Source organism: Ranitomeya variabilis, chromosome 6 (assembly GCF_051348905.1).
Source record: "Ranitomeya variabilis isolate aRanVar5 chromosome 6, aRanVar5.hap1, whole genome shotgun sequence".
NCBI classification, from domain to species: Eukaryota; Metazoa; Chordata; class Amphibia; order Anura; family Dendrobatidae; genus Ranitomeya; species Ranitomeya variabilis.
The window spans coordinates 276,709,299-276,736,877 of record NC_135237.1 but is presented as its reverse complement, the minus strand read 5'-3'; the positions used below and the strand labels follow the sequence as shown (position 1 = coordinate 276,736,877).

The following is a 27,579-nucleotide window of genomic DNA, read 5'->3' as shown; positions in this document are numbered from 1 at the left end:
GGATAGAAATTGGTCTGAACTGCGATTGGTTGTTCCAGAATGAATTTAATGGGAGGAGTTCTTCTTCTTTATTATGTGTATGTCCATATTTGCCCACCTTTTCTGAACAGTTGCCCCTTGTGTAGCGTTCATAACATTGCCCCGGGCACATTTCCTTTTCTACTGCCTGTTTTTCTTTGTGAAGACTGCAGTCCTCTCTGCCAATACTTCACGTGGAGCAGTCACTTGATTTCTAAAGATGGAAATACAGAAGGACACAAATATTTGCAGGGAACATTTTTATAGTTTGATTCTTTCCCATCATTCAGAGTTGTAAATAATAAAAAAAAAAAATATTCTTTATACAGCTACAACGCCATAGTGCTGTCACATTGTGGTTATACATCAGGAGAAGATTGAAGATGAATCTCTTAATTCTTAGGCTTTGAAAAGCAGCGTGCTTCCCAAGTCTTACTGCCGATGCTTTATAAGATAGAAACATTGCTCAGCGAGCAGCTCACTGTCTTGTGGCTACTCTTTATTTCTTTCAATGATGTGTCGTCTTACATTTATATGAGATAATGTTACTAGTTACTGGTGTGTGCAGTCTGACTATGCTTTCAGCTCTGCAGTCTGCTGTGGCAATGCTGTCTGAATTCCAAAGGACTTATAGAGAAGAGCATTTAGCCATGCTCCATTGTCTTGACTTTGCTCTATGACTATGTCTTTGTTTTTATAGCTTGGTTGTGCAGTTTAGTTTGCTCATCAATCAGGGGGGACCAATTTGATTACCATATGAAAGCCATTTGGCAACTAGCGTGAAACGAGTTATGGCCTGTGACACTTCCACCGTAGATTGCAAAGCCATCATTATAATGTGCTATACCCATAACAAAAGACCAGGGCATGAAAGCACATTTGGGCTAAGTGCTGGACCAGTTCTGACCATTTCGTCTTTTAATATGTTGTCACTTAGTATGCTGTATTATTGAACATCTAAACTTTTCTCAGCAGGATTTCACCCCCAAACTATTTATATGCACATGTAGCTGTTTCATAGACAAGGCCAGCAATACCTTTACATGGCCAGTCTGTTCCTCTATTCCCGAGAAATCGGTGCTTGAATTTATATGCCAATGAAGTGGTAGATCTGAAGCCTCTGTAAGATGCCCAAGTGAGGTAGTCATGGGCGAGGTTCTGTCCCCCACTCACTTTGGCTTCCTACAGACAATTGTGGGTACTGGCTCGGTGTTAGTGTTGTGAGGCCTTGTGCCTGTGTAGGCCACCTGTAGCCGATGGTGTTGGCTGGCCAAGACTACAAGTTCCACAGATTAACCTAGGAGACTTCTGTTCAAACATGGGAACTTTATTAAACTTGATGAGGGTTATATACAAGGGATAGCGAGTACACAGTCTTGAGCAGTTTTAATTCACAGTAAGAAGCCTTCTCACTAACATCCTTCCACTGTAGTCTGCTGCAGGGCCGGTATAGCACACTGATTTGCTCTACTTCGTCACAGCCCAGCTTGTCGCCACAGTACAGTTCAGCGAGTTCCTCTACACCCGCTCGGCGGCTCTGCGTCCTATCACTATGGATGCCCTGGATCTACCACTCAGGACCCTCACTAGTCCCACATTCTGTCCTCTTTAGGTGCGTACCTTCTTCGTCATTCTTCAGGCTCAGGGTTTCTCATGACACGTCGTCCTATTCAAGGACCCCTTTAAGGTAGAAGGCCACTCTACCTCTTCTGTCAGTTTTAGTCATGCTTCCTCATCGTCCCGTCGTCTCCTTTGCTGTAGTTCTCCCACACGGCAGCTCTGCACACTTGTCACTTCAGACTCTTAACTCTGCTCTGACTAACTTCGGGAAGCAGGTCCCTTGTCCTAGCACTAAGCCCTCCCCCTATATCTGTTGCTGGGAAAATCCCTTCCCCTACATTCTATGCAAATATTACCTTATGTCCTAAGTCCTAACCTATGTCTTTCATGCATCACATCACTATGCATTATAATTCCTTACATTAGCATATAATATAATATCTTACACTACACATGACAAAAGATGTACACATGCCACAGGACATTACTCAGATTACACATCATATTATACACAGCGGTGATGTCTTCAAGGGGGAGCAGGGCAATATCCCATCTCCTTACACCTCCACCACTCCAGCTCTTTTCCCTGCCCAGGGCCCCTGCGCAGCTATTCAAATTTATATAGTTACAAATACAAATACACTGGCGCTCAACACTTCTTCCCACTAAGGACTGTGGGACTGCTCTGTAAAAACGCCCAGCTGCTGGTATCTCCAGAATATGTGCCACTTCTGAAAGACCAAAAAGGAAAACTCAAAATAGATACCGCGCTTAGGTGTATAAAATGGACTGCCTATGATAACCAGGATAAACCACAAAAGTGTGAGATGATAAAATCCAATGATGGTGGGCCCGAAGGTGCCCACCAAAATACCTGTAGGTGATTATGAGGACGCACTAAACAGCAGGATACCTGTCAGCTGCCCTATACGGATATCAGTGCACAAAAAAAATTCCCTCAGAATATAAGTGTTGGTTCAAAGAACCCTTACCGTATAATGTCACTAGTTTCACGCTGAGCTCTTCCTGGTGTATGTCCAAGGGGGCGTGCAGGCTACCGTAGGTGGTTGCGACGGGCGCAAAGTAATCCTGCAGCTGACGGGCGACAGATGGACACACAGGTAGTAGTCCTGCGCGAGCTGCGTGGGGTGTAGCTAGTAAGTGCAGAGCCAGAGAGCGCCCCGGCCGAAGGCGTCCCTGGTTGCACTTAGAAACAAAGATGGCCGGCGCTGCTAAGCAGCGTGTGACGTCACAGGCACTAAGGAGCCCTGCTGGGACCAAAAAGCAAACCAACGCGTTTCAAAGGGTAATCGCCCTTCTTCGTCAGGGTTAGACTACACCAGGAAGAGCTCAGCGTGAAACTAGTGACATTATACGGTAAGGGTTCTTTGAACCAACACTTATATTCTGAGGGAATTTTTTTTGTGCACTGATATCCGTATAGGGCAGCTGACAGGTATCCTGCTGTTTAGTGCGTCCTCATAATCACCTACAGGTATTTTGGTGGGCACCTTCGGGCCCACCATCATTGGATTTTATCATCTCACACTTTTGTGGTTTATCCTGGTTATCATAGGCAGTCCATTTTATACACCTAAGCGCGAAATTTATATAGTTGTTTTTATTATTTTTTCTAATGTGCAAAATAAAAACGCTTCAAAAAATTGTTTACCTATTCAGTTGTACCGTTTTTACTTCTGGAGCTCTGTGAGGACTTATTTTTTATGTGATGTAAGATTTATTTATTGGATTGTGTGTGACTTTTTAAATAAATTGGAGAAATCACATCAAACAAAATTATACTTTTAGAATAATGGTCTTTATGTTTGCAGTGATAAGAATTATGGACTTATATTTATGCTTGGTTGTTGTTTTTTTTCTAATTACACTCCTCAACTTTGAAACTGCAACATGCTGATTTATGAAAATCCCGGAATCACTAGACTTGTTAATGACATGCAAATGATTAAAAAATGGAAACCATTTTCAAAACATCTTGATACATTAAGTATTGAGTATGAGAACAATGTGCAGAATTGCAAACACTTAGATACCTTGACAAGCTATCAATGAGGTTATTAATGTTTGTCTGAGGAATATTATGTTCAGAAATTGCAAAGGTAACTGCGGGGACAGAAGTTCCTGGAGAGAAAGTGCCAATGTCACTGGAACGCCTTCTTCACCAGAGGGGAGTAGACGTGTTCTTATTCTACTCGGGGGGGGGGGGGGGGAAGGGGGGCTTGAAATCAGACAGGGTTGTCAGACAGATATCTTATGATTTGCACTCTCAAATACAGCATGGCAGAACATTCCTCAGACAACCATCAAAGGGGTTGTCCATTACTCTGATAAGCCTGTCAGAATCTCCCCCCAGTAGAATAAGAACACTTCTACTCTCCTCTGGTGCAGGCTGCATTCCAGTGACATTGGCACTTTCTCTCCCGGGACTTGTCACCTTGTTATGTATTGCCATCCCTGTAGCCAATCAACACTAGTTTCACACTCTTCTATGAAAGTAATTGACATTCGGAGGGAGTGTGAGCAGCCGCAGCTTTGACTTTCTCCAGAAGTTTGATTTATCTTAAGGAGGGGAGAGTGAAGCCACCGCTGATGGGCTGCAGGTGCTGCGTGACATTACAATCTCGAGTGAGCCCCATGAGAGCAAGTGCTGACATCGCTGTAATGTTACCGACATCAGAGGTAATTATAAGTGTAGTGTTATTATTTTACAGGGGGTAACATAGCGATTGAGAAGGGGTTGTTTGCGTACTGGACAACCTCAGTGATGGCATGACTATTCATGGGAGTGTGTGTACTTTTACGTGTGGTGCTTTTACATGATTCTGAATAAATTGGGCTGTTCTGTTTCCACTTTTCATCATTACCATATCATTACCATGTCTATCAATCCTGTGATTTTCATAATTCCACAACTATGCTTGTTTGTGTATGCAATTTTAATGTTGATGCGTATAATAAGGGACTTTGTAAGGCTGGTTTCACATTTGCGTTTTTTGCCGCTGCGTTTTAGCGCAAAAAAAGCATGCGTTTTTCTTTCCTATATTTAACATTAAAAACGCATGCTTTTTTTTGTATGCGTTTTGCCGCGTTTGACGACGCATGCGTCGTTTCTATGCTTGCGTTTGGTTGCAGAAATGCAACATGTAGTAATTTCTAGAGGCGTTTTTTGCCGCAAAAAAAGCATGTTTTTTTTTGCGGCAAAAAAACGTATTGCTGTCTATGTAAACGCATGCGTTTTTAAGCACATGCCTTTGGTTGCGTTTTAATAGAAAAAAACAAGAATACACACTGCTAAGCCACCCCCCACCATCCAGGTGATAAAGGGATCCAAACCCTAACCCATAAGCCACCCCCCACCATCAAGGTGATAAAGGGATCCAAACCCTAACCCATAAGCCACCCCCCACCATCAAGGTGATAAAGGGATCCAAACCCTAACCCTAGGGATCCTAACCCTACCCCTAACCCTAGGGATCCTAACCCTACACCTAACCCTAGGGATACTAACCCTACCCCTAACCCTAGGGATCCTACCCCTAACCCTACCCCTAACCCTATGGATCCTAACCCTACCCCTAACAGTAGGGATCCTACCCCTAACCCTAGGGATCCTAACCCTAACCCCAACCCTAGCTATTTCTATTTATAGTGGGTTTTCTTGTTGATTTTGATGATTTGCAGCTGTCACACACTTCTCAGCATGCGTTTCAAAAACGCAAACGCAGGAAAAAACGCATGTAAACGCAGCAAAACGCCGCGTTTTTTTACCGCAGCGTTTGCACGCGTTTACATTTGTTTTTTCACCATCTGCGTTTCCGTTTTAAACGCTGCGTTTTTAAACGCAAATGTGAAACTAGCCTAAGTAATTTTTTTTTGTCCCAGTTGTTGATTTAAGCATGTTATCTTCTCATCGCTTTTACGGTATCCTGCGATACTGTATTAGTACTTTGTGCCTGCTACATAGCGTTTTAGGCTCCGTTTCTAATAGGCTTCCATACTTGACTTTGAATCAAAGTTTGCTGTAATGTTGGCAGTGTCAGCTGTATGTTACATCTGACGTTGTGCTGATGGTATAGGCCCAGCTCCGCTCCTGAGCTGGTGCCATCACCGCTCCATTCATTATACTTTAGGTACTAAGGCTACTTTCACACTAGCGTTTTTTGCAATACGTCGCAATGCGTCGTTTTTGCGAAAAAACGCATCCTGCAAAGTTGTCTGCAGGATGCGTTTTTTCCCCATTGACTAACATTAGCGACGCATTGCGACGCATTGACACACGTCGCAACCGTCGTGAGACGGATGCGTCGTGCTTTGGCGGACCGTCGACACAAACAAACGCTACATGTAACGTTTTTTTGTGCGACGTGTCCGCTTTTTCCGGAACTCCGCCCCCACCTCCCCGCACCTCACAATGGGGCGGCGGATGCGCTGGAAAAATGCATCCGCTGCCCCCGTTGTGCGGCGTATACAACGCTAGCGTCGGTAACCTCGGCCCGACGCACTGCGATGGGCCGAGCCCGACACTAGTGTGAAAGAAGCCTAATAAATGCACTTAATACTACATTAGAAAACGTAACTTGACATGAATATCACTAGACTGAAAGTCCACATTGAGTACACGCCACACAACGTTTAGCTGATTTAATCTTTTCTTGTGTTTGGGTACTGTCACACAGTGGCACTTTGGTCGCTACGACGGCACGATCCGTGACGTTCCAGCGATATAGTTACGATCTCACTGTGTCTGACACGCTACTGCGATCAGGGACCACGCTGAGAATCGTACGTCGTAGCAGATCGTTTGAAACTTTCTTTCGTCGTCAAGTGTCCCGCTGTGGCGGCATGATCGCATTGTGTAACAAAGGTTGTATACGATGTGCGCACAGTAACCAACGGCTTCTACATCGCAAATACGTCATGAAATTATCGCTCCAGCGCCGTGCATTGCGAAGTGTGACCGCAGTCTACGACGCTGGAGCGATAATGGAGCGACGCTGGAGCGTCACGGATCGTGCCGTCGTAGCGACCAAAGTGCCACTGTGAGACAGTACCCTTTGTCTCCTAGTGAATAAGCCTTTTAGATGAAGAAAAACACATTTAATTGTCGTCTTTAATGTTTTGATTTGGTAGAGGTGGCTTGCAGGGACTTTCTTTCCTGAGAAATGGTGCTTGGCGTAATCAAATGTGTTAACCGTAGCATTTCAATATCTAACATACCAGCATGGCTTAGTATATATTGAAAAGTTTGGAATATAAATTAAGAGACCACTGCCAAAATGTTCAGTTTGTCTGATTTTTCTCTTTATAGGTATATTTTTGCGTAAAATGTAAATTGTTCTTTTATTCTATAAACTACTGACAGCATGTCTCCGAAGTTCCAAGCAATAAATTTTGTATTTATTTTCTGAAAAAGAGAAAAGGTCAAAATAACAAAAAAATTTCTTGCAGACCTCAAATAATGCAAAAAAGCAAGGTCATAATCATTTAGAAACAACAATACTAATGTTTTAACTCAGGAAAAATTCAGAAATCAATATTTTGTGGATTAACCATGATTTTTAATCACAGCTTTAATGTGTCTTGGCATGCTTTCCTCCAGCCTTTCACACTGCTTTTGGGTGACCTTATGCTACTCCTGGTACAAAAATTTAAGCAGCGTGGAAAGCATGCGAAGACGCATGAAATCTGTGATTAAAAATCATGGTTATTCCACAAAATATTGATTTCTGAACTCTTCCTGAGTTAAAACATTAGTATTGTTGTTTCTAAATTATGAACTTACTTTTTTGCATTATATGAGGTCTGCAAGCCATGCACTTTTTTTTATGTGACCATTTCTCATTTTCAGAAAATAAATACAAAATGTATTGCTTGGAACTTTGGAGACATGTTGTCAGTAGTTTATAGAATAAAAGAACAATTTACATTTTACTTAAATATTATATATATATATATATATATATATATATATATATATATATAGATATAGATATATATATATATATATATATATATATATATATATATATATATATATATATAGATATATATATATATAGATATATATATATATATATAGATATATATATATATATATATATAGATATATATAGATATAGATATAGATAGATGGATAGATAGATAGATATACACACACACACTGTATGCAGAATTATTAGTCAAGTTGTATTTTGATCACATGATACTTTTTATACATGTCCTACTCCAAGCTGTTCAGGCTTGAGAGCCAACTACCAATTAAGTAAATCAGGTGATGTGCATCTCTGTAATGAGGAGGGGTGTTGTCTAATGACATCAACACCCTATATAAGGTGTGCTTAATTATTAGGCAACTTCCTTTCCTTTGGCAAAATGGGTCAGAAGAGAGATTTGACGGGCTCTGAAAAGTCCAAAATTGTGAGATGTCTTGCAGAGGGATGCAGCAGTCTTGAAATTGCCAAACTTTTGAAGCGTGATCACTGAACAATCAAGCGTTTCATGGCAAATAGCTAAAAGGGTCGCAAGAAGCGTGTAGGGCAAAAAAGGCGCAAAATAACTGCCTAGGAATTGAGGAACAACAAGCGTGAAGCTGCCAAGATGCCATTTGCCACCAGTTTTGCCATATTTCAGAGCTGAAATATAACTGGAGTAACAAAAAGCACAAGGTGTGCGATACTCAGAGACCTGGCCAAGGTAAGGAAGGCTGAAAAACGACCACTTTTGAACAAGAAACATAAGATAAAACGTCAAGACTGGGCCAAGAAATATCTTAAGACTGACTTTTCAAAGGTTTTATGGACTGATGAAATGAGAGTGACTCTTGATGAGCCAGACGAATGGGCCAGAGGTTGGATCAGTAAAGGGCAGAAAGCTCCACTCTGACTCAGACGCGAGCAAGGTGGAGGTGGGGTACTGGTATGGGCTGGTATCATCAAAGATGAACTTGTGGGACCTTTTCGGGTTGAGGATGGAGTGAAGCTCACCTCCCAGACCTAATGCCAGTTTCTGGAAGACAACTTCTTCAAGCCATGGTACAGGAAGAAGTCGGTATTGTTCAAGAAAAACATGATTTTCATGCAGGGCAATGCTCCATCACATGCCTCCAACTACTCCACAGCGTGGCTGGCCAGTAAAGGTCTAAAAGAAGAAAAAATAATGACATGGCCCCCTTGTTCACCTGATCTGAACCCCATAGAGAACCTGTGGTCCCTCATAAAATGTGAGATATACAGGGAGGGAAAACAGTCCACCTCTCGGAACAGTGGCTGGGAGGCTGTGGTGGCTGCTGCACGCAATGTTGATCGTAAACAGATCAAGCAACTGGCAGAATCTATGGATCGAAGGCCGTTGAGTGTCATCATAAAGAAAGGTGGCTATATTGGTCACTAATTTTTTGGGGTTTTGTTTTTGCATGTCAGAAATGTTTATTTCTAAATTTTGTGCAGTTATATTGGTTTACCTGGTGAAAATAAACAAGTGAGATGGGAATATATTTGCTTTTTATTAAGTTGCCTAATAATTCTGCACAGTAATAGTCACCTGCACAAACAGATATCCTCCTAAGATAGCCAAATCTAAAAAAAAAAAACACTCCAACTTCCAAAAATATTAAGCTTTGATATTTGAGTCTTTTGGGTTGATTGAGAACATAATAAAAATAAGCCTCTAAAATACAACTTGCCTAATAATTCTGCAGATATATATATCTCAGCACCAAAAAATTATCTAGGGCATAGACCATATGAAGCATTTCAACCTGTGCTTCCATACCCCTCTCTAAGCTAGGTATGTCTGCGACTAGGTCCATAGTATTATTCACTTTATAGTTCTTGCCATGATGCATAAGACAGTGGCCAAGACCTGGACGTCCTTTCATCACAAGCATTTTAAAGATGTGCTAATAAATTGGTCACTTTGCTGTGAAATTATTAGAATTTTTTTAGCAATATATGCTCTATCACTCTGCTCTCTTAAGTTTAGTAAAAGTACCATATTTTTCTAACTATAAGAAGCAAATAGCAAAAAATAGATTTTTATAAGATGGGGGGTCCGTCTTATCATCTGAATTTAAGATATCTTACCGGAGGGCTGGCGGTGGTAGAGTGGGGTCACAGGAGGCATGGTCCCTTCCTCAGGAAGCCGGCGGCGGCAGAAATAGGGTGATGCTGTAGTCCCGGGGTATCCCAGCGGTGCGATGCTGCTGGTCCGATGTCGGCAGTGAGGCAGAGCAAAGTGCGTTGCATGGAGCAGGGTCTCTTCCTCAGGATGCTGGTGGCAGAAATATGGCGATGCTGCGGCCCGGTGTCCGCGGTGAGCAGAGCCTAGTGCATCATTGGGTTTCTCGGCGGCCATTTTCCTGAATCCGAGGGCTGCCGAGATCTCGATCTAAGCACACGCGCGACCTCTATTGGCCATTTTCCTGAAGCCGAGGGCCACCGAGATCTCAATCTGCACACATGCGCTTTCCAGCGGCCATTTTCCTAAAGCCCACAGCCTCAGGAAAATGGAGCGCAAGAGGCCCAGCCGACATCAGAATCCACACACGCGCCGCCTCCAGTGGCCCACGGCTTCAGGAAGATGGCTGCAGGGAAACCGATGATGCATTCCACACTGCTCACCGCCAACAGAGAGTTTCAGCATTGCCACACTTCTGCCAATGCTGGTTCCTGGAGGAAGGGTCGCTGCTACACCACTGTCGCAACCCTCATTTTCCTTCCAAATTTTTTGAGGAAAAACTGCGTCATATTGTCAAAAAAATATGGTATCTATGATCAAATACCCATAAAGATCAAAACCTGTAAGTGTGAAGCATGTGTAGACAATGATTCTGAGAGGTTGCTGCTCTTGAGTGCTGTTTTCTGTTTTATGCTTTTTTTAGAACTTTAATGTGCAGTTCCATCCTTAAAGGGAAATTATCTTTTCTCAGGAGAAAAGTCTGCGGTCACTACATGTGATTATAAACTGTGAAATCGTGACCTTTTTTCTGATGTGACCTCCTCCCGTAAATTTGATATTTTGTCTTGGCTATTGGCTAAAATTATGCCTAGATGGACCCCTCTTTTGTTGGGTCGTGCACCAGCTATGAAAAATAATTTTATTTTATTAACAAAAACCTGTTTCCTTTGCTGGCCCTGCAAGTTTCTGCATTTATATAGGGATAGTTTAAGTCCCCCAAAATAATTATTTCTCCCTGATTTGCTGCCTCATCTATTTGCTTTATGAGGATATTTTCTGCACTTTCCATTATGTTTGGAGACTCGCCTATGTTATCATGCTGGATGGATTTTACATGGACAAACCCCCTCCACCTCACTTATTTGTTTCAATAATCCCCACCATTTCATAATCTTCCAGTATTATTTTTGTAATTCCTAAACCTTGTTCATGTGGCTTCTGGCGTTACTGTACATGCACTTTGTATTTTTTCAAAATCTCGCTTCCTCCTTAGTGTATTAAGTGTCCTAACCCTCATGCCACCCCCACTTTTATTACTTATCTGTTCGTCTTGTACAGTAATTGACCCCCCCTCTGTTCTAGTTTAAACGTTCCCCCAACCTTAAGCCATTTTACTGCCAAGCACAGCTGTAACCTCTCCATTGAGGTGCGGCTCATCCCTACTGTACAACCTGTAGTCAATAGATAAGTCAGCCCAGCTGCGGATGTATGGGTACGTGCCCACAATCAGGGACCTCTGCTTGTTGGACGCTGCGTACTTATGCACCGTCAAACCTGCAGCGGCCAGCACAGTGGATAGGACTTCTAGAAATCCCATATCCACTATGCGTGCACCGACGCCCGCGGATCACACGTGGAGACTGACATGCGGCGTGTCTTTCTAGACCGCAGCATGTCAGTTTCTCTTACGGAGATGCTAATCCCAAGATAAATTACAGATAGATATAGAATATATTGGATGTGGTGAATCCGCACGGTTCAGTGATCACATACTGATTTACCTGCGTTCAGTAGACGGCAGCGGTTTGGACGCAACAAACATGCACTGTGTCCAAAGTGCTGCCATTTCCGGTTTGTGATCACCTGGCCTATTTGATTTTCATGCTTATGGTCACGTGCCGACTACCCTCACCCAACTTCTCTTAATAAACAAGAACGGAGAGAATTTAAAGGGTATCTGTCACCCCATTTTTGGCCTATAAGCTGCGGCCACCGCCATCAGGGGCTTATCTACAGCATTCTGTAATGCTGTAGATAAGCCCCCGATGTAACTTGAAAGATGAGAAAAACAAGTTAGATTATACTCACCCACGAGCGGTCCCGGTGCGGTCCGATCCAATGGGCGTCCGAGTCCGGTGCCTCCCATCTTCATACGATGACGTCCTCTTCTTTGCTTCCTGTTGCGGCTCCGGCGCAGGCGTACTTTGTCTGCCCTGTTGAGGGCAGAACAAAATACTGCAGTGCGCAGGCACCAGGAAAGGTCAAAGAGGCCCGACGCCTGTGCACTGATGGCGGTGGCCGCAGCTTATAGGCCAAAAATGGGGTGACAGATTCCCTTTAAAGAATTGTTGGAGTCTAGTTTTTTTGCATCACACCCAGTCACAATTATGCATCATGTAATGGCATATAGTGATATAGTGACCTGTAAAAATGGATTCATGGACCAGGTAAGATAAATGGAGAAATTTGGATAAAAGTCATTGATGGAAATCAATCAGTTTTTCTTGTACACAAAAAAGAAAACCAATGATGGGAGTGTGATGGAGCCTTTATACTGGTATCGAGGTATGAGAGTCTTTATACAAAAGAGCCTTTATACTGGTATGGAGGTATGAGACACTGCTTTTGTGGAGTCGATTGAGTTTCTAAACACACATTTTCCAATTCGCCAACAGCCTGTTGAGATCCTAAAATAATTTAGGCATTGCAACACAAAATATATTGCGAAGTTGCTAAATGTTACTTTCCTGAGAAATCAGGGTTTGAATTGTTATGCAAATAAGGCTGTAGATCTGAAGCCTCTGTCACTCCGCCCGGCGCCTCCGCCTCCTGCCTGACAGCCTCTACTCTGTGTGACATCAGGTGAAGGAGCAGTCAGTCAAGCAGTAGGAGGCGGCACTGGGCAGGTAATAGAGCTGGTGTGACAAAGGCTTCAGATCTATAATCGCTCATAAGCCTCATTTGCATATCAGATCAAAAGCTGATTTCTCAGTAACAGGGTAACGGATTGGCCATGTAAAGATATTGATGGACTTGACTTTGAAAGCGCTATAAGCAAATATAAATAGTTTGGGGTGTGAAATCCTGCTTGCAGGTTCCCTTTAAGGTTTATCAAAATTGTATGTTATAGAAAATGCAGTTAATATTAAAAATGTATTTATGGCAGCTCATATAGGCTTATGCTGTACAATTGTATAGTAATGTTATTTGCATTGATTTTAGTAGTAGATTGAGTTCACCTGTCTGTGTGCGTCTTCTGCAGCAAACTCAAAAGACAAAAGACATTGTGGAAGATTTGGAGCTGGCAATACTGAAGACGTGTCAGTGCATTACAGAACTGAAACGAGAGGTAAGTCTAAGGAAATATTCTGCAGTTTAGAAATTTGCTGTTCCATTAAGATAAATAGATGCAGGATGAATTAACCAAAGCATTACAATGGTGTTCTGAAATGTCAAATCATTATCTTAAAGACCTTTTTTAAAATGGAAAGTGATAAATGTCAATTTGGTGGAGATAGAACATAGCTATAAATGCCTTTCGTTATAAGTGATATGAAACTAGATGGAACAAGTGTAATGAGAAGCTCAAAAAATCCTGGCAAACTGAATTAGAGGTTTGTGATACATATATGAAAGAGTAACTGTTGGTTTTAAAAAAAAAATGTATAAATCAGTATTACTTTTATCAGAGAAATCTGCTTCTCTCTCTGTGTGGATGGTCTTTCATCCTCAATACACTCAATTCACAGGCAAAAATCTATGCAGAGGGGAAGGGAGGAGCTAGAGTAAGACAGACATTCTGCTGCAAGTTCTCCTGAAATGACAGCTACACACTCTAAACCATTTCTTTTACCGGTTGTTGAGTTGGAATCATTATTAGTATGTTTTGTGCTCCTTTATAGACTTTCCGATACATGATGCTTTTACTTTTGACAAATCACTGCTAAATCTAATTCTCAGAAAGTTGGACAATGACTAATTCCCCGTCACATAGCACAGAGTGTAATTGTCATATATTTCATACATGATTGCTCCAAACGAAAATAGGCCAGTATTCTACATGCTCTGTAACTAAATAGCATTATACAGCTCCATGCCCTGGTGACAATAAATGTGACAGTACACTTAGTCTGTTTTTACTGTCATTCTTTGGTCTTCCACATTGGTCTGCATGCCATGTGTAGAGTTCCCTGAGTTTACACTTAGCTTTTTATTTTTAGAAAGTGATGGCCATCTTCAACCTTCTCAGGTCTCACAGCCTTAATAGTGATTTCTAAATTAGGGAAGCGAGACGGAGCTCCTATAATACCATCCTGTTTCTTAGAACTGTTCATTCAGAAATATGGTGTTACTTGGTGTAGATGTAAGAGTTCCTATCTCATAGAGGGACTCCAGACTTGTATCCTGAGGCTGACAGCCCTTTTACCATCTATAATATAACGCGGGGAGCGTCACTCTGTCCGAAGCCTTTATAGACTGCGCAAGCGCCGGCGCAGTCTGGACCCCACAGAGCGACGCTCCCAGGAGATCGCGGTATGCGTAAGCGCTGAACGCACACCACGATCTCCAACGGAGAAGCAGGGACGAGCCAGGAGGCGGAGGGTGAGTATACTTACCTGTCCCGTTCCACCGACGCGATTCCGGGCCATGAATATCCCCCTGCTCCCGGAATCGGCGCCTGCGCAGTCCGCGCTTTCTGGCGCCATTTTATTGAAGACACATTGCAGTGTGTCTTCAAGAAAATGGCGACGGAAAGCGCGGACTGCGCAGGCGCCGATTCCGGCACCAGGAGGACACAGAAAATGGCGCCGGAAATGAATGAGGTAGCGCAAGTAACAAATTGCTGTGCCATGAGGCTGTAGCACTTCATGCCACACCACAGCTATTTGTTACTTACACCACCTGATTCATTTCCGCCGCCATTTTCTTGGTCCTGCTCCCGGAATCGGCGCCTGCGCACTCCGCGCTTTCCGGCGCCATTTTCTTGAAGACACATTGCAGTGTATCTTCAAGAAAATGGCGCCGGAAAGCGCGGACTGCGCAGGCGCCGATTCCGGGAGCAGGACCAAGAAAATGGCGGCGGAAATGAATCAGGTGGCGACAGCCGCCGCACCCAGCACAGCCGTCCACAGCCGACGCACCCAGCACAGCCGCCGCACCCAGCACAGCTACCCACAGCCGCCGCACCCAGCACAGCCACCCACAGCCGCCGCACCCACCACAGCCACCGCACCCAGCACAGCCGTCCACAGCCGCCGCACCCAGCACAGCCACCCACAGCCGCCGCACCCACCACAGCCGCCGCACCCACCACAGCCGCCGCACCCACCACAGCCGCCGCACCCACCACAGCCGCCGCACCCACCACAGCCGCCGCACCCACCACAGCCGCCGCACCCACCACAGCCGCCGCACCCACCACAGCCGCCGCACCCAGCACAGCCGCCGCACCCAGCACAGCCACGCACAGCTGCCCACAGCCACGCACAGCCGCCGCACCCAGCACAGCCGCCGCACCCAGCACAGCCACCCACAACCGCCGCACCCACCACAGCCACCGGACCCAGCACAGCCACGCACAGCCGCCGCACCGAGCACAGCCGCCGCACCCAGCACAGCCGCCCACAGCCACGCACAGCCGCTGCACCCAGCACAGCCACCGCACCCAGCACAGCCGTCCACAGCCGCCGCACCCAGCCCAGCCACGCACAGCCACCCACAGCCGCGCCACATACAGCCGCCTGCACTCAGCACAGCCACATACAGCCGCCCGCACTCAGCACAGCCGCCCGCACTCAGCACAGCCGCCCGCACTCAGCACAGCCGCCCGCACTCAGCACAGCCGCCCGCACCCAGCACAGCCATGCACAGCCGCCGCACCCAGCACAGCCACGCACAGCCGCCCACAGCCACGCACAGCCGCCCACAGCCACGCACAGCCGCCTACAGCCACGCACAGCCGCCTACAGCCACGCACAGCCGCCTACAGCCACGCACTGCCGCCTACAGCCACGCACTGCCGCCTACAGCCACGCACAGCCATCCACAGCCGCCGCACCCAGCACAGCCACCCACAACCGCCGCACCCACCACAGCCACCGCACCCGGCACAGCCACGCACAGCCGCCGCACCGAGCACAGCCGCTGCACCCAGCACAGCCACGCACAGCCGCCGCACCCAGCACAGCCACCGCACCCAGCCCAGCCACCCACAGCCGCCCGCACCCAGCACAGCCACCCACAGCCGCCCGCACCCAGCACAGCCGCGCCACATACAGCCGCCCGCACTCAGCACAGCCACATACAGCCGCCCGCACTCAGCACAGCCGCCCGCGCTCAGCACAGCCGCCCGCACTCAGCACAGCCGCCCGCACTCAGCACAGCCGCCCGCGCTCAGCACAGCCGCCCGCGCTCAGCACAGCCGCCCGCACTCAGCACAGCCGCCCGCACTCAGCACAGCCGCCCGCACTCAGCACAGCCGCCCGCACTCAGCACAGCCGCCCGCACTCAGCACAGCCGCCCGCACTCAGCACAGCCGCCCGCACTCAGCACAGCCGCCCGCACTCAGCACAGCCGCCCGCACTGATGGGGGCGCAGGATGGAGCAGCACATGACCCGGTGGAGCAGCACATGACAGGATGGGGATGCAGGATGGAGCAGCACATGACACGGTGGAGCAGCACATGACAGGATGGGGGCGCAGGATGGAGCAGCACATGACACGGTGGAGCAGCACATGACAGGATGGGGGCGCAGGATGGAGCAGCACATGACACGGTGGAGCAGCACATGACAGGATGGGGGCGCAGGATGGAGCAGCACATGACACGGTGGAGCAGCACATGACAGGATGGGGGCGCAGGATGGAGCAGCACATGACACGGTGGAGCAGCACATGACAGGATGGGGACGCAGGATGGAGCAGCACATGACACGGTGGAGCAGCACATGACAGGATGGGGGCGCAGGATGGAGCAGCACATGACACGGTGGAGCAGCACATGACAGGATGGGGGCGCAGGATGGAGCAGCACATGACAGGATGGGGGCGCAGGATGGAGCAGCACATGACAGGATGGGAGCAGCACATACCAGGATGGAGACTATATACCAATATAAATGCTCGCCACCCGGGCGTAGAACGGGTTCAATAGCTAGTTTCATTATAACCCCCTAGTTAGTAACTTTATCATTCGTAAAGGAAACCTGTCACATGATTCATGCTTCCCGAATCACAGGCAGCATGAATCCGACACTGGCTCGTGTATATTAAACATCTATGCATTACTCTGAAACGCTGGAGCATTTTAGAGAAAAACCTTGTTGAAAGTGCGACTAGGGACAACGTGACTAGTGTAAGTGTGTTACCGCTGGCTTCTCCCCACCTGCTCAGCTACACACATAGGGAGAGACAGTTTAGCTGCGCCGGTGGGGAGAAGCGGGTGGGGACACATTTCTTGAACTAGTCACATCAACCCCGGCTATGCTTTCAGCTGTTTGATATGCAGAGACCAGTCTCTGATTCATATTGTTTTCTATATTTCTTTACTAATTGATTTTCTTAAATTGGCTATAGAAAATATTTAATTCATGTAATTGTTCATAATCGGAAAATTCCAAAATAATAAGAGTCAAACTACAACGTCAATGTCATCCTGTTTGGCTTGGCACAGCAATCAACCTAGCGGCTCCAGAACTAATTATATCTCCTCAACCATAGCTTGTGTTCTTGGGCTCCAAAAATGTTTACAGTTTGGATCACCTTTTTCGTTGTTTTTTTATTTTGTTATTATAATCAATTTCTTACAGTGGAACAGTATTTACCTTTATTTTTGATAAATAAATTTGCCATTGGAATTCTGAGACTTAAGAACTCAGACCCAGTTGTGTTCCTAGCTTCTTCTCTAGTGCACCCCACATTAGTACAGTACCTGAATGAAAGTTATGACAACCTGTTTGGTGATTTTGAGAAAAGCTCTTGGATAGGTTAAGAGGAGGGAGAGCTGCTGGCAATGAAACGGAGGCACAGAACTGTCATTGTGCCACCGGATTGGTGGGACTAGTGATGATGGCAAGAATGTCGATGTAACCAGTTTTCTGGTATTTACCAAACAGTCTGCTCTGAACCATGCGCTTTGAGCTGTGTGTATTTCCTCCCCGGTCTCTGAAGCCTCCAGCTCCGAGTCCTAATACTTTCTGGATGATAAACACAACACTTTAGAACTTCTTAAAGCAGATTAATGGCGCAGTTAGAAGCACATTAAAGTGATCAAAACCCTTTGTTCAATGCACCCTGCAATTAATACGCGATTAACTGTAAACTTTGCATGCATGAACTATTTGGCATAAGTGACTGAAGCTGAAAAGAAACCCTTTAATTTATGCGCACTCCAGTGGAGGGAATATTAAATTACTGTTGGGTTTCTGTAGTATGGCTGCAGTTAGGAAACCATTTTCCTTCTTGATGGCCCCTGCTGCAAAAGAATATTTTATTGTTTTTAATACATTTACATGTTAAAGTATTTTAGGTCTTTTTTTTTTTTTTGCTTTTAAAAAGACCTAAAAATTCGGCATTGTGTGTATCTTAACTCCTATAATACTAGAATAAAGTTATAATTCAGTTTGTCACATATTTTTAGATTTATTTTCTTTTTTCTAAGCTCCATAAACTCACAAGGGCCTTTATCACTTTTTCTGTCCACAAGTCAATGTATTTATAACTAATAACCATTCCACATCCGACTCTTTGTCCAGGTAAACTGAGATACACCACGTAGTATGACACTCCAAGGTCAGAAGGAAACTCGCAGCAGGACACAATTAGCACACACATAGTCTCTCAATGACAGGCAGCTGGATATTTACAGTGTATCAAGATTTAACCCCTATGGGCCAAGTTTTGGCATGCATTTACTGTGGAGACTGGAAGTGTGCTGGTTACAATGCATGAACCAACATAAAGCAAAACTAAAAGAGAACATAATGACTTAATGTGTGAACTGAATCCAAGAAATTGCTGGCAGATTTATTTTCTAGATGTAACTGATTTTGCATATACCCTTTATCTTAATATGCACTAATGTTTAGATTAAAGTAAACCGGTCAGGAGATTTATGGTGTATGCCCAGGTGCCATATCTGCTGTGAAACTTTCAGTAAATCCACAAATGTGGGACCACAGAGAATTTCATTAAGACCGGGGTCACACTACCACAATACAAGTCTCTGGGTGCATGGGAAACATCGGACTGCACTCCGATGTTATCCGAGTGCAGTCTGATATACACCAAAACAGGCAATGGAGGAGATGGAGAAATTACTTTCTCCGTCTCCTCCGCACTTGAGGATCGGAGCACAGAGCACGGACACTCGGATCACGCTCACAGCGGAGCAGGAGCAGAGGGTCATTAGCATATCACATCCGATTCCATACACTAGTGTGATTCTATCCTAATGGTGACATGTGCAGTATAAATTGTCATGCAGCAGATATCAAATCTACAGCTCTGGTCAGTTTCCTCTGTGGAGTTTCTCCTCTGCGCCTGTGAGCTTTCTTGCGATCTTATTGGCCACATTGCTAATGTAACACACAGAGGGATTTTCTGCACACATATCCGCAGTGTACTCTTTAAACATAACATCCTGTGTGGAAATGGTTATTTCATCAGAGATCATTAACATTAAACCTTTATGTAAATGAACCTGAAAGTGCACTGAGGGCAGGCTGATTCTACCACGTTCATTGATTCTCCATCTAGCACCACCCACAGAGTCTTGACATCTTTTCTGCATTGTTAATCAGCGATGAAATATCTATACCGTATGTTGCCAAGAAAGTAAGTTCAAAGGATTTTTTTTGTTCGTAATCCCTGACCTCTCCCAAGGGAAAAGTAAAGCTTTCTCACATGAATGACCTCCCTCTTCTGTGGAGCTCTAGGGGGTTAGAATTATAGGGAAGTGCAGAGTGATTTTACCACTGCTTTGGCTAATCTTCCATTTGTATCAAGCCATAGAGTGCCAACATCTGTATTATGAGCATCAATGTGGGAACAGCTTCGGGCAAGGGTTTAGGTTACATTCACATACCATTGTGACCCATAGAGTTCCATTCATCTATATACACACAGATGTATTAAAAACAGGTCCATATGTCCGGTCCGTGAGACTCAGGGCTGTCCTGTTTTGTGGATCAGACTCAGCCATTAAAGTGTTATGGGGATCCATGAAAAACTGATGACACAGTAAAGACCTCTTCATCCATCATTAACTGATCCTTTGCTACTTGTCAGTGGGTGAAAAAAAAAGTTCCATATTTAGAATTGAGAGTCCTCAGTGGTTGATACCTTTTAATGGCCAACTGAAAAGATGGTAACAAATTGCAAGCTTTCGAGACTACACAGGTTGCTTGAAAAAGACCTTGATGGTTGAAACGTCGCATTTGGCACAATAAAGAGATGCTTTTTTCACCTGGATCAGATGCTGTCCTTCACTTCAACTTATACTCAGGTTAAACACTCTTCCGGCTTCAGTGAAATAAAAGATGCAACTAGGATGACACCTGGGAAAAAATGTATTTACATGTTTCTTAAATAACAACACTCAGATGGATGTGTGAATGCAGCCTTAGGCTACTTTCAGACATAGCGCATTTTTGAGCGCTATTTTGCGGGCGCTTTTCAAAAATGCGCAATGTCATTTTCGTCTGCCGGCAAAGTGAATGAGAAATTCACTTTGCCGTTCAGACACACCGCAAAAAAACGCGGCGCTTTTGTCTGCAAACACGCCGGCGTAAAAAGAATTGACATGTCAATTCTTTACGCAGCGGCGTGTCTGCGTATCCCCCTAGGGCCCCATATTACCTTCCACACACAGCGCCTTTGTCCTGGGTGTCGGCGTCTTTGTACGGAGGGGTTGACACCCAGGACCGGACGTGACGTCGGACAGGAAGAGGGAAGCCCCCGCCCCCCAGTGAAGCTGTGTGTGTGTGTCTGTGTGTGTGTCTGTGTGTGTGTATGTGTATGTGTGTATGTGTGTGTGTGTGTGTGTGTGTGTGTGTCCCCATGCGACGCTAGTGCCACCATTGTGCTAAGTCGCCGTATGGGACTACTACTCCCATCCGGTATTAGGATGGGAGAGTTGTCCCTGTGTCCGGCGACTTAGCACAATTGTAAAGTTACACAAAACACCTACACACAATACACATACATGACACACAGTACAGTACATACAACACATAACATAGAGTATATACTCACCAACAGCACACTTGTAGGCGAAGCCCTCGATCCTCCAGGAAAAAATCCAAAAATAATAAACCAAATTCATACTCCCTGTCCGCAGAATCCATAAAACGAGTGTCCCACGCCGATCCCCTGCTCTCCGGCGATACACTGCCAGGAGCGAAGCTCCTAGCAGTGTATCGCGTGCTGTTCCGGCGTTCAATGACTCCGGCGTCTCGGTTAACAGCAGTACAGCTGCGTTGAACTTTCCCACGCAGCACTGCCGTTAAGCGAGAGTGCCGGGGTCAATGACCGCCGGTAAACTCGCTCGCGCATGCGCAGTGACACACCGACAGGAACTATGGCTCCTGTCAGTGTTGCTGCAGCCGTGGAGAGCAGACATATCTCTGGATGTGTCTGTTCTCCATGGAAAATCTTGATACGTGGCACTTAAATATGTGGCAATTAAATACGTGACACGTGGCACTTATACGTGATACGTGTCACATAAATACGTGGCACTGAAATATGTGGCACGTGGCACTTTGATACGTGGCACGTGTCACTTAAATACGTGGCACGTGGCACTGAAATATGTGGCACGTGGCACTTTGATACGTGGCACGTGTCACTTAGATACGTGGCACTGAAATATGTGGCACGTGGCACTTTGATACGTGGCACTGAAATATGTGGCACGTGGCACTTTGATACGTGGCACGTGGCACTTTGATACGTGGCACGTGGCACTGAAATATGTGGCACGTGGCACTTTGATACGTGGCACGTGGCACTTTGATACGTGGCACTGAAATACGTGATACGTGGCACTTAAATACGTGGCACGTGGCACTGAAATACGTGGCACTGAAATACGTGGCACGTGGCACTGAAATACGTGGCACTGAAATACGTGATACGTGGCACTTAAATACGTGGCACGTGGCACTGAAATACATGGCACGTGGCACTGAAATACGTGGCACTGAAATATGTGGCACTGAAATACGTGGCACTGAAATACGTGATACGTGGCAAAGAAATACGTGGCACTTAAATACGTGGCACTTAGGCTATGTTCACATTTGCGTTGTGCGCTGCATGCGTCCTTTTTTTGATTGATTTTGGACGCAGCAAAAATGCAACTTGCTGCATCCTCTGCGGCCGGATGCGTGCGCTGCATGTTAAATATAGGGACGCATGCGGCGCCCGACGCTGCGGCGCAGACCGCAAATGTGAACGTAGACTTAAATAGCTGGATAGAGCTGGATCCGCGGGCTGTGATCTGGCCTACGCTCAGCACACTGCGGAGCGCTGTCATTCAAAACACGTCCACTCATTTTGGTGTTTAGTCCCAAAATGGAGGATGGAAGAAGAAAAGGGTTGGACAAGGAAATGACATCATTTCTTTTTTTTTTTTCCCCCACTGCAGTTAAAGCTTTATTTGTGTCAAACACAGACAATCTGCAGAGAAAACTGCATAAAAAACCGCATCAAAAACGCACCAAAAACGCACCTGCGTTTTCTGCCCAGAGCTGCGGTTTTTGTCCTGAAAAAAAAGGATTGAAATCAGGATCGTGTGAACATAACCTTACCGTACAGGGTTACGAGGGGGGGCGTCTGACTGACGCCTGCCCTAGTAACCTGGGGTTAGTGACAGTGGGGTTAGTAAACCCCAGCTGATGTCTGTTCCGCTTGCTGAGGCGTCTTTGGCTCAAGGCCATTGCAGCTGGCAGAATCGACATGATGTTAACTCCAGTGTGTATTGTATTCTGAGTCATAAAGACAGGAAATGACCTCAATGACTCTTTTTTTTCCCCTTTTTTTTTTTTTTCAAACAAACTTTATTTTCAGTACACAATGCTGAAAAAAACGCAGCTGCAAAAAACGCAGCAAAAAACGCTGTGTGTGAAAGCAGCTGCGTTTTTTGCCTGCGTAAAAAAACGCAGGTAAAGCAGCAGCAAAATACGCGCGCGTAAAAATACGCAGCAAATATGCTGTGTGTGAAAGTAGCCTTAGTGTTAGCTTCATATTCCTGTTCTGAGTTTTTTTGTATTAACATGTGAGTTTGGTTAGCAGTGGGTGCATACTCAGACTTTCCTTCCGTAGGCCTCTTTTGCACATTGGTGTTTCCAGTCCATGAAGTATCTGTTTTTTCAACGGATGTCACATACCCATTATATCCTACAGTGCTATGGAAAAATGGAGACATGTCCGTTTTTTTCAGCAGTATAGATGACAAGGGCCCGTACAAGTCTATGGTCCCGTAAAAAACACGTACAGCACCGCAGAGCGGTTTCACCAACTCCTATCAATTCTCTGATGGGATGTCATGGCAGCCAGAAGATTGCTGGAGGACCTTGTAACTGCATTCTTCATTCTCCTGTTAAGTCCCGCTGCTGCCATGACAAGCCGTTGGGAATTTGTGCACTTGCTCACTGGAAATGACGTCACTTAAATGTTGCCGTCAGTAATTGACTGCAAATGTAAATGGTTAAACAGCAGAGAAAGGAGCAATCTCTGGCTACTACTGTTACAAGCCTATGCTGGCTGTGCTACACTGCTGGCGTCTGCCAGGTATGCTGCAGGCTCAGTTCCCCAGCTTGCTCCATACACCTGCCGTGACTATGTGACTTCATTTTATGTTATGTGGTTGAAAGTGGGTTAATCCCAAAGCGCATCTCTAGGATAAGATAGAATAGGCTGCTCTGTGTATGTCAGTAACCCCCCCCCCCACACACACACACACACTACTAATTTGCAAAAAACGTGAAAAGCTATCCTTTCCAGGTGGATGTTAATTCTTACAGAAGGACTTAACGACCTAGAACACGTAGTTTTGAAGGCCAAAGGAGATCTAATGCACCGAATGTCTCTAATACAGTGGCCTTTCAGTGTGTACTTCATTAAAAGTGGCAACATACCAATCCTATTACCCAACATTGTTGTCTGAGACTTCAGACAGGAGCAGTGCCCTATTCTCAGACTCAAAGTGAGTTGCTGAAGGTTCTCACGAATTGGATCTGTAGATAGTTGGACCATGTTAGATCAGTGATTATTGTGTAAGACTCTGCAGCCACAATATAAAGTGAACAGAAATAAAAAAAATAGTAGCGGCCAAGGAAGCAGTGTGGATGTGTTATTGAATAGCTGATCCGCAAGCCCAGAATAGATCCAGTTTTGCTAAACACATATTTAACTTTGCCAGATCCCAACAGGAAACAAATGCCACTTATTAGTTGTACCACTCGGGAGATAAATATAGGCCAGTGTACCCAGCCTCCGTCCTGTCACAATTCAGACACAGCTTTCACACATGCAGTCACTTTATTATATTCCTTCTGAGATCTCAGCATAAAATAAAGCTTGTAATTATAGAACGGACGACAGAAAGGATCTCTAATTTCCCTTTATTTGTTTTTTGTTCTTTAGATTGTTTTAATATTCTTTTGTGAGCAGCAGCACTATGAATGCATCTTAACTACTGTTTGGAACAGCTAAGGCTCTGTTTACATGTATAGTGTTTATTTCCATTTTTGGATAATAAAAACAGAAATAAAATGTTCCATTAAAGGACTCATGCATTTGAATGGAATAGGAAGACTCATCTGCTCATTTTTTAGCCGGAACAGAAAAAGACTTAGTCTGCACAATTTTTTTTGTTTTCCCCAAAAAAGAAAAAAAATGGAAGGTAAACAGATTATTTATTTTTATGGGGAATTGATAAAAAGTGTTCCTCTGTTGCCATCCGTAAGTACTGGATCCGTTATGGATGATAAGTGAACATGTGAACACAGCCTAACCGGAACACTCAGTGCCACATTTAAAGAGAACCTTTCACAAACCTTTTCATGTTCAACTGGACTTACAATGTAATAGTGGCTGCAGAGCAGAATAAACTTTTTTTTTTTGTTTTAAATTTCACCTTTCCATTGCTGAGATGTTAGCAGTCACTCTTTGGCACTTAATGAAATAGCTTTTTTTAAGTCCAAGTGGGTGTTAGCTGACAGTTTTCATTAGGGGTGTGTACTTCTTCTACCTGTATTATGCTGGCCAATCATAAACAAGCAACACTCAAAGGGAAAAAAAACACCACCACAATAGCTTAGAAGCAGATTCTCAGTGTGTGAGATGAATTCATGCCTGTGTCTGCTGTGCTCAACCAACTTGGGATCTCTCTGCAGTGAGAGCATATCAGGCTGTCATTACTTCTCACACAGGAGCAGTCTGTTCTGGGCTCCTCCTGTGTGAGATGTGATGAGACCCTTTTCTATTCCCACTGCAGAGTAAGTACACGTTGAGCACAACAGACATTATTCTGATACTGACAGATCTCTGGACAGGCAGTGTGGGTGAAGGGGCAGTACATCAGAGGAGACAGTCTAGAAGAGGAAGAGTGATGATTGAAGTGTTTGTAATGTGACACACCTAAACTCAGCTGCAATGCCCACCCCTTTCCCCCTCACTGACTTATGCAGGAGGTTAGATCAAGAGATCAGATCTGTATCATTACATTACACACAGTGAGAAACCTAAGCTGTGGTGGGGGTGCCTTCTATTTTATTTTTTGCTCATTAGGTGCCAAATACAAATACTATATCTCTGTAATGGAAAGGTGAAATTGAAAAAAAAGTGTTATTTCACTCTGCAGCCATTATTACAATGTGTGTCTTGTTCAATTTGAAAAATTTGATGAAAAGTCCTCTTTAGAAATCAATAAAACTAGACACAGTGTTGACGATATGAGATCACCTTTAGGCTATATTTCCACATTGCATTTTTGCTGCGTTTTTTAATGCAAATTATAAGCTGCATTTTACAGTACCAGCGAAGTCTGAGATTTCTGCAATCTCATGCACACATTTTTTTTTTTTTTTTCCTGACTGATTTGGAAAACTGATGCGTTCTTGCAAACTACACCATGTCATTTCTTTCAGAGTTTTTTCAGTTTATTTGCAGCATTTTTTCACCCATAAGAAACAATGGGTAAATGCAAAAATGCAGGTATCAGTTTTTGGTGCAAAAAGTGTAAGGATGTTAAATTGTGCTTCTTTTTTTTTTCTCCTGCCCCCAATGACGGCACCACGGAGAGAGGGGATCAGCCCTTCAAGCACAGGAAACCTACAGATAAAAAGGGTGGTACTTCTCTTACGCATCAGTTGGTTTCCTGTCTTTGACGGGAAACCTACAGTCGACGTACCTGCAAAGGAAGGCGTACCTGGGATACTAGAAGAGATCGTCGAGGGATGCTAGGCCTGGCCAGACCGATCCAGGCAGCGGGGGTTCTCTCCTGCAGCTGGCGCGGTAACCTGATGCACCACCGCTCACCGCTGGGCTCAGTGGGCCTCTATTGTGTGCTGGAATCCTCTGCAGGCAGCCCGGCCTGACGCTGGGGCTGATGCTGGGGAGACTTGTTCTCCGGTATTTCCGGGGTCTAGTGCGCACACGTGGGGATGTAGGCGTGCCCCTATGACATGTCGCCACAAGGCATGACTGGGAAATCCGGTCGGGGCATGTGCGCGTCCTCACCGGCGGTGTATGTGCTGGATTCTGTCTACCCTTGCACCGCACCCCCTCCCTGTGGACGCATATGGGCGTCTAGGATGACACGCTGAAGCAGCAGGTCTGCTGGGGATTGTGCAGGGGTTGTGCCAGGGCTTATTTAAATGCCAGAAAGCACTAAGGACAGTGCTTCTACTAGAGCTCTGGCAGTCTCCCCCCCCGCCCCCAGTCATGAGCGAACAGGAGCACCAGGAGGCGCAGACTTTGCATGGCCAGTCAACACAGCAGCAGCTGTCGCAGCCACAACAGCGACATCAGAATTAAAAAATGAGCGGACATCGAGGACCCTTCCCATCATCAAGAGCATGGTAACAGTGGGAGTTGGTGTTCTGGCAGATCATCCCAGCGCAGCAAGAACTCCAGTGTGGCGTTGAACGCAAGAGAAAACCCATCTACAAGAATGGTTCCTCCTCCTAACCCGGGAAGGAAAAGTGTGGCAAGACCAAACACTGTGCACTTTGTACGGAGGAGTTACCCACTACGTGGGAAAGAAAGACACTGCAGCTCTTGTATAGAACAAACAATCTGTGAAGAGACCCTAAAGGTTGCCTCTGATCTTAGGTCCTTAATAAAATCACAGGTAGAAAATACCTTCAGGATAAGGGGAAAAATGGCGAAAGTCCAGAGACAGGTCCCCGGAGTCCAGGTCTAGCAGTTCAGAGGATGAAGAGAGGGACTCTGATACGTCCAATTCATCATCATTTTCATCCGAGGGCAGGGGCGGTCATAACTGTTTCCCCTTAGAGGAATCGGATAGCCTCGTCAAAGCAGTCAGGGCCACCATGGAGCTGGTAGACCCTTGTTCAAAAAGATCAGTTCAGGACATAATGTTCGGTATACTAGAACAAAAAAAGAGGAGATCTTTCCCCCTAAATGAGAAAATCCAATTCCTAATTAAAAAAGAGAGGAAGAAACCAGAGAGAGAGGGCCTTTTATCCCCAAAGAGGAAATATTGATTCGATTTCCCGGCATGTTCTTTTTGGGAGAAGGTGCCAAAATTAGATGTGGCAATTGCCATGGCTTCC

General features: G+C 45.3%; 1 protein-coding gene across 1 annotated transcript in view; it reads left to right on the top strand.

Annotated features, from left to right (window-relative positions):
* Positions 1 to 27,579, top strand: part of CTNNAL1 (catenin alpha like 1) — a 382,380-nt gene that overhangs the window by 245,847 nt on the left and 108,954 nt on the right. Inside the window, exon 8 of the mRNA XM_077269686.1 lies at positions 13,037 to 13,123. Coding sequence (XP_077125801.1) covers positions 13,037 to 13,123 — 87 coding nt within the window. The remainder of the gene's footprint in view (positions 1 to 13,036; positions 13,124 to 27,579) is intronic.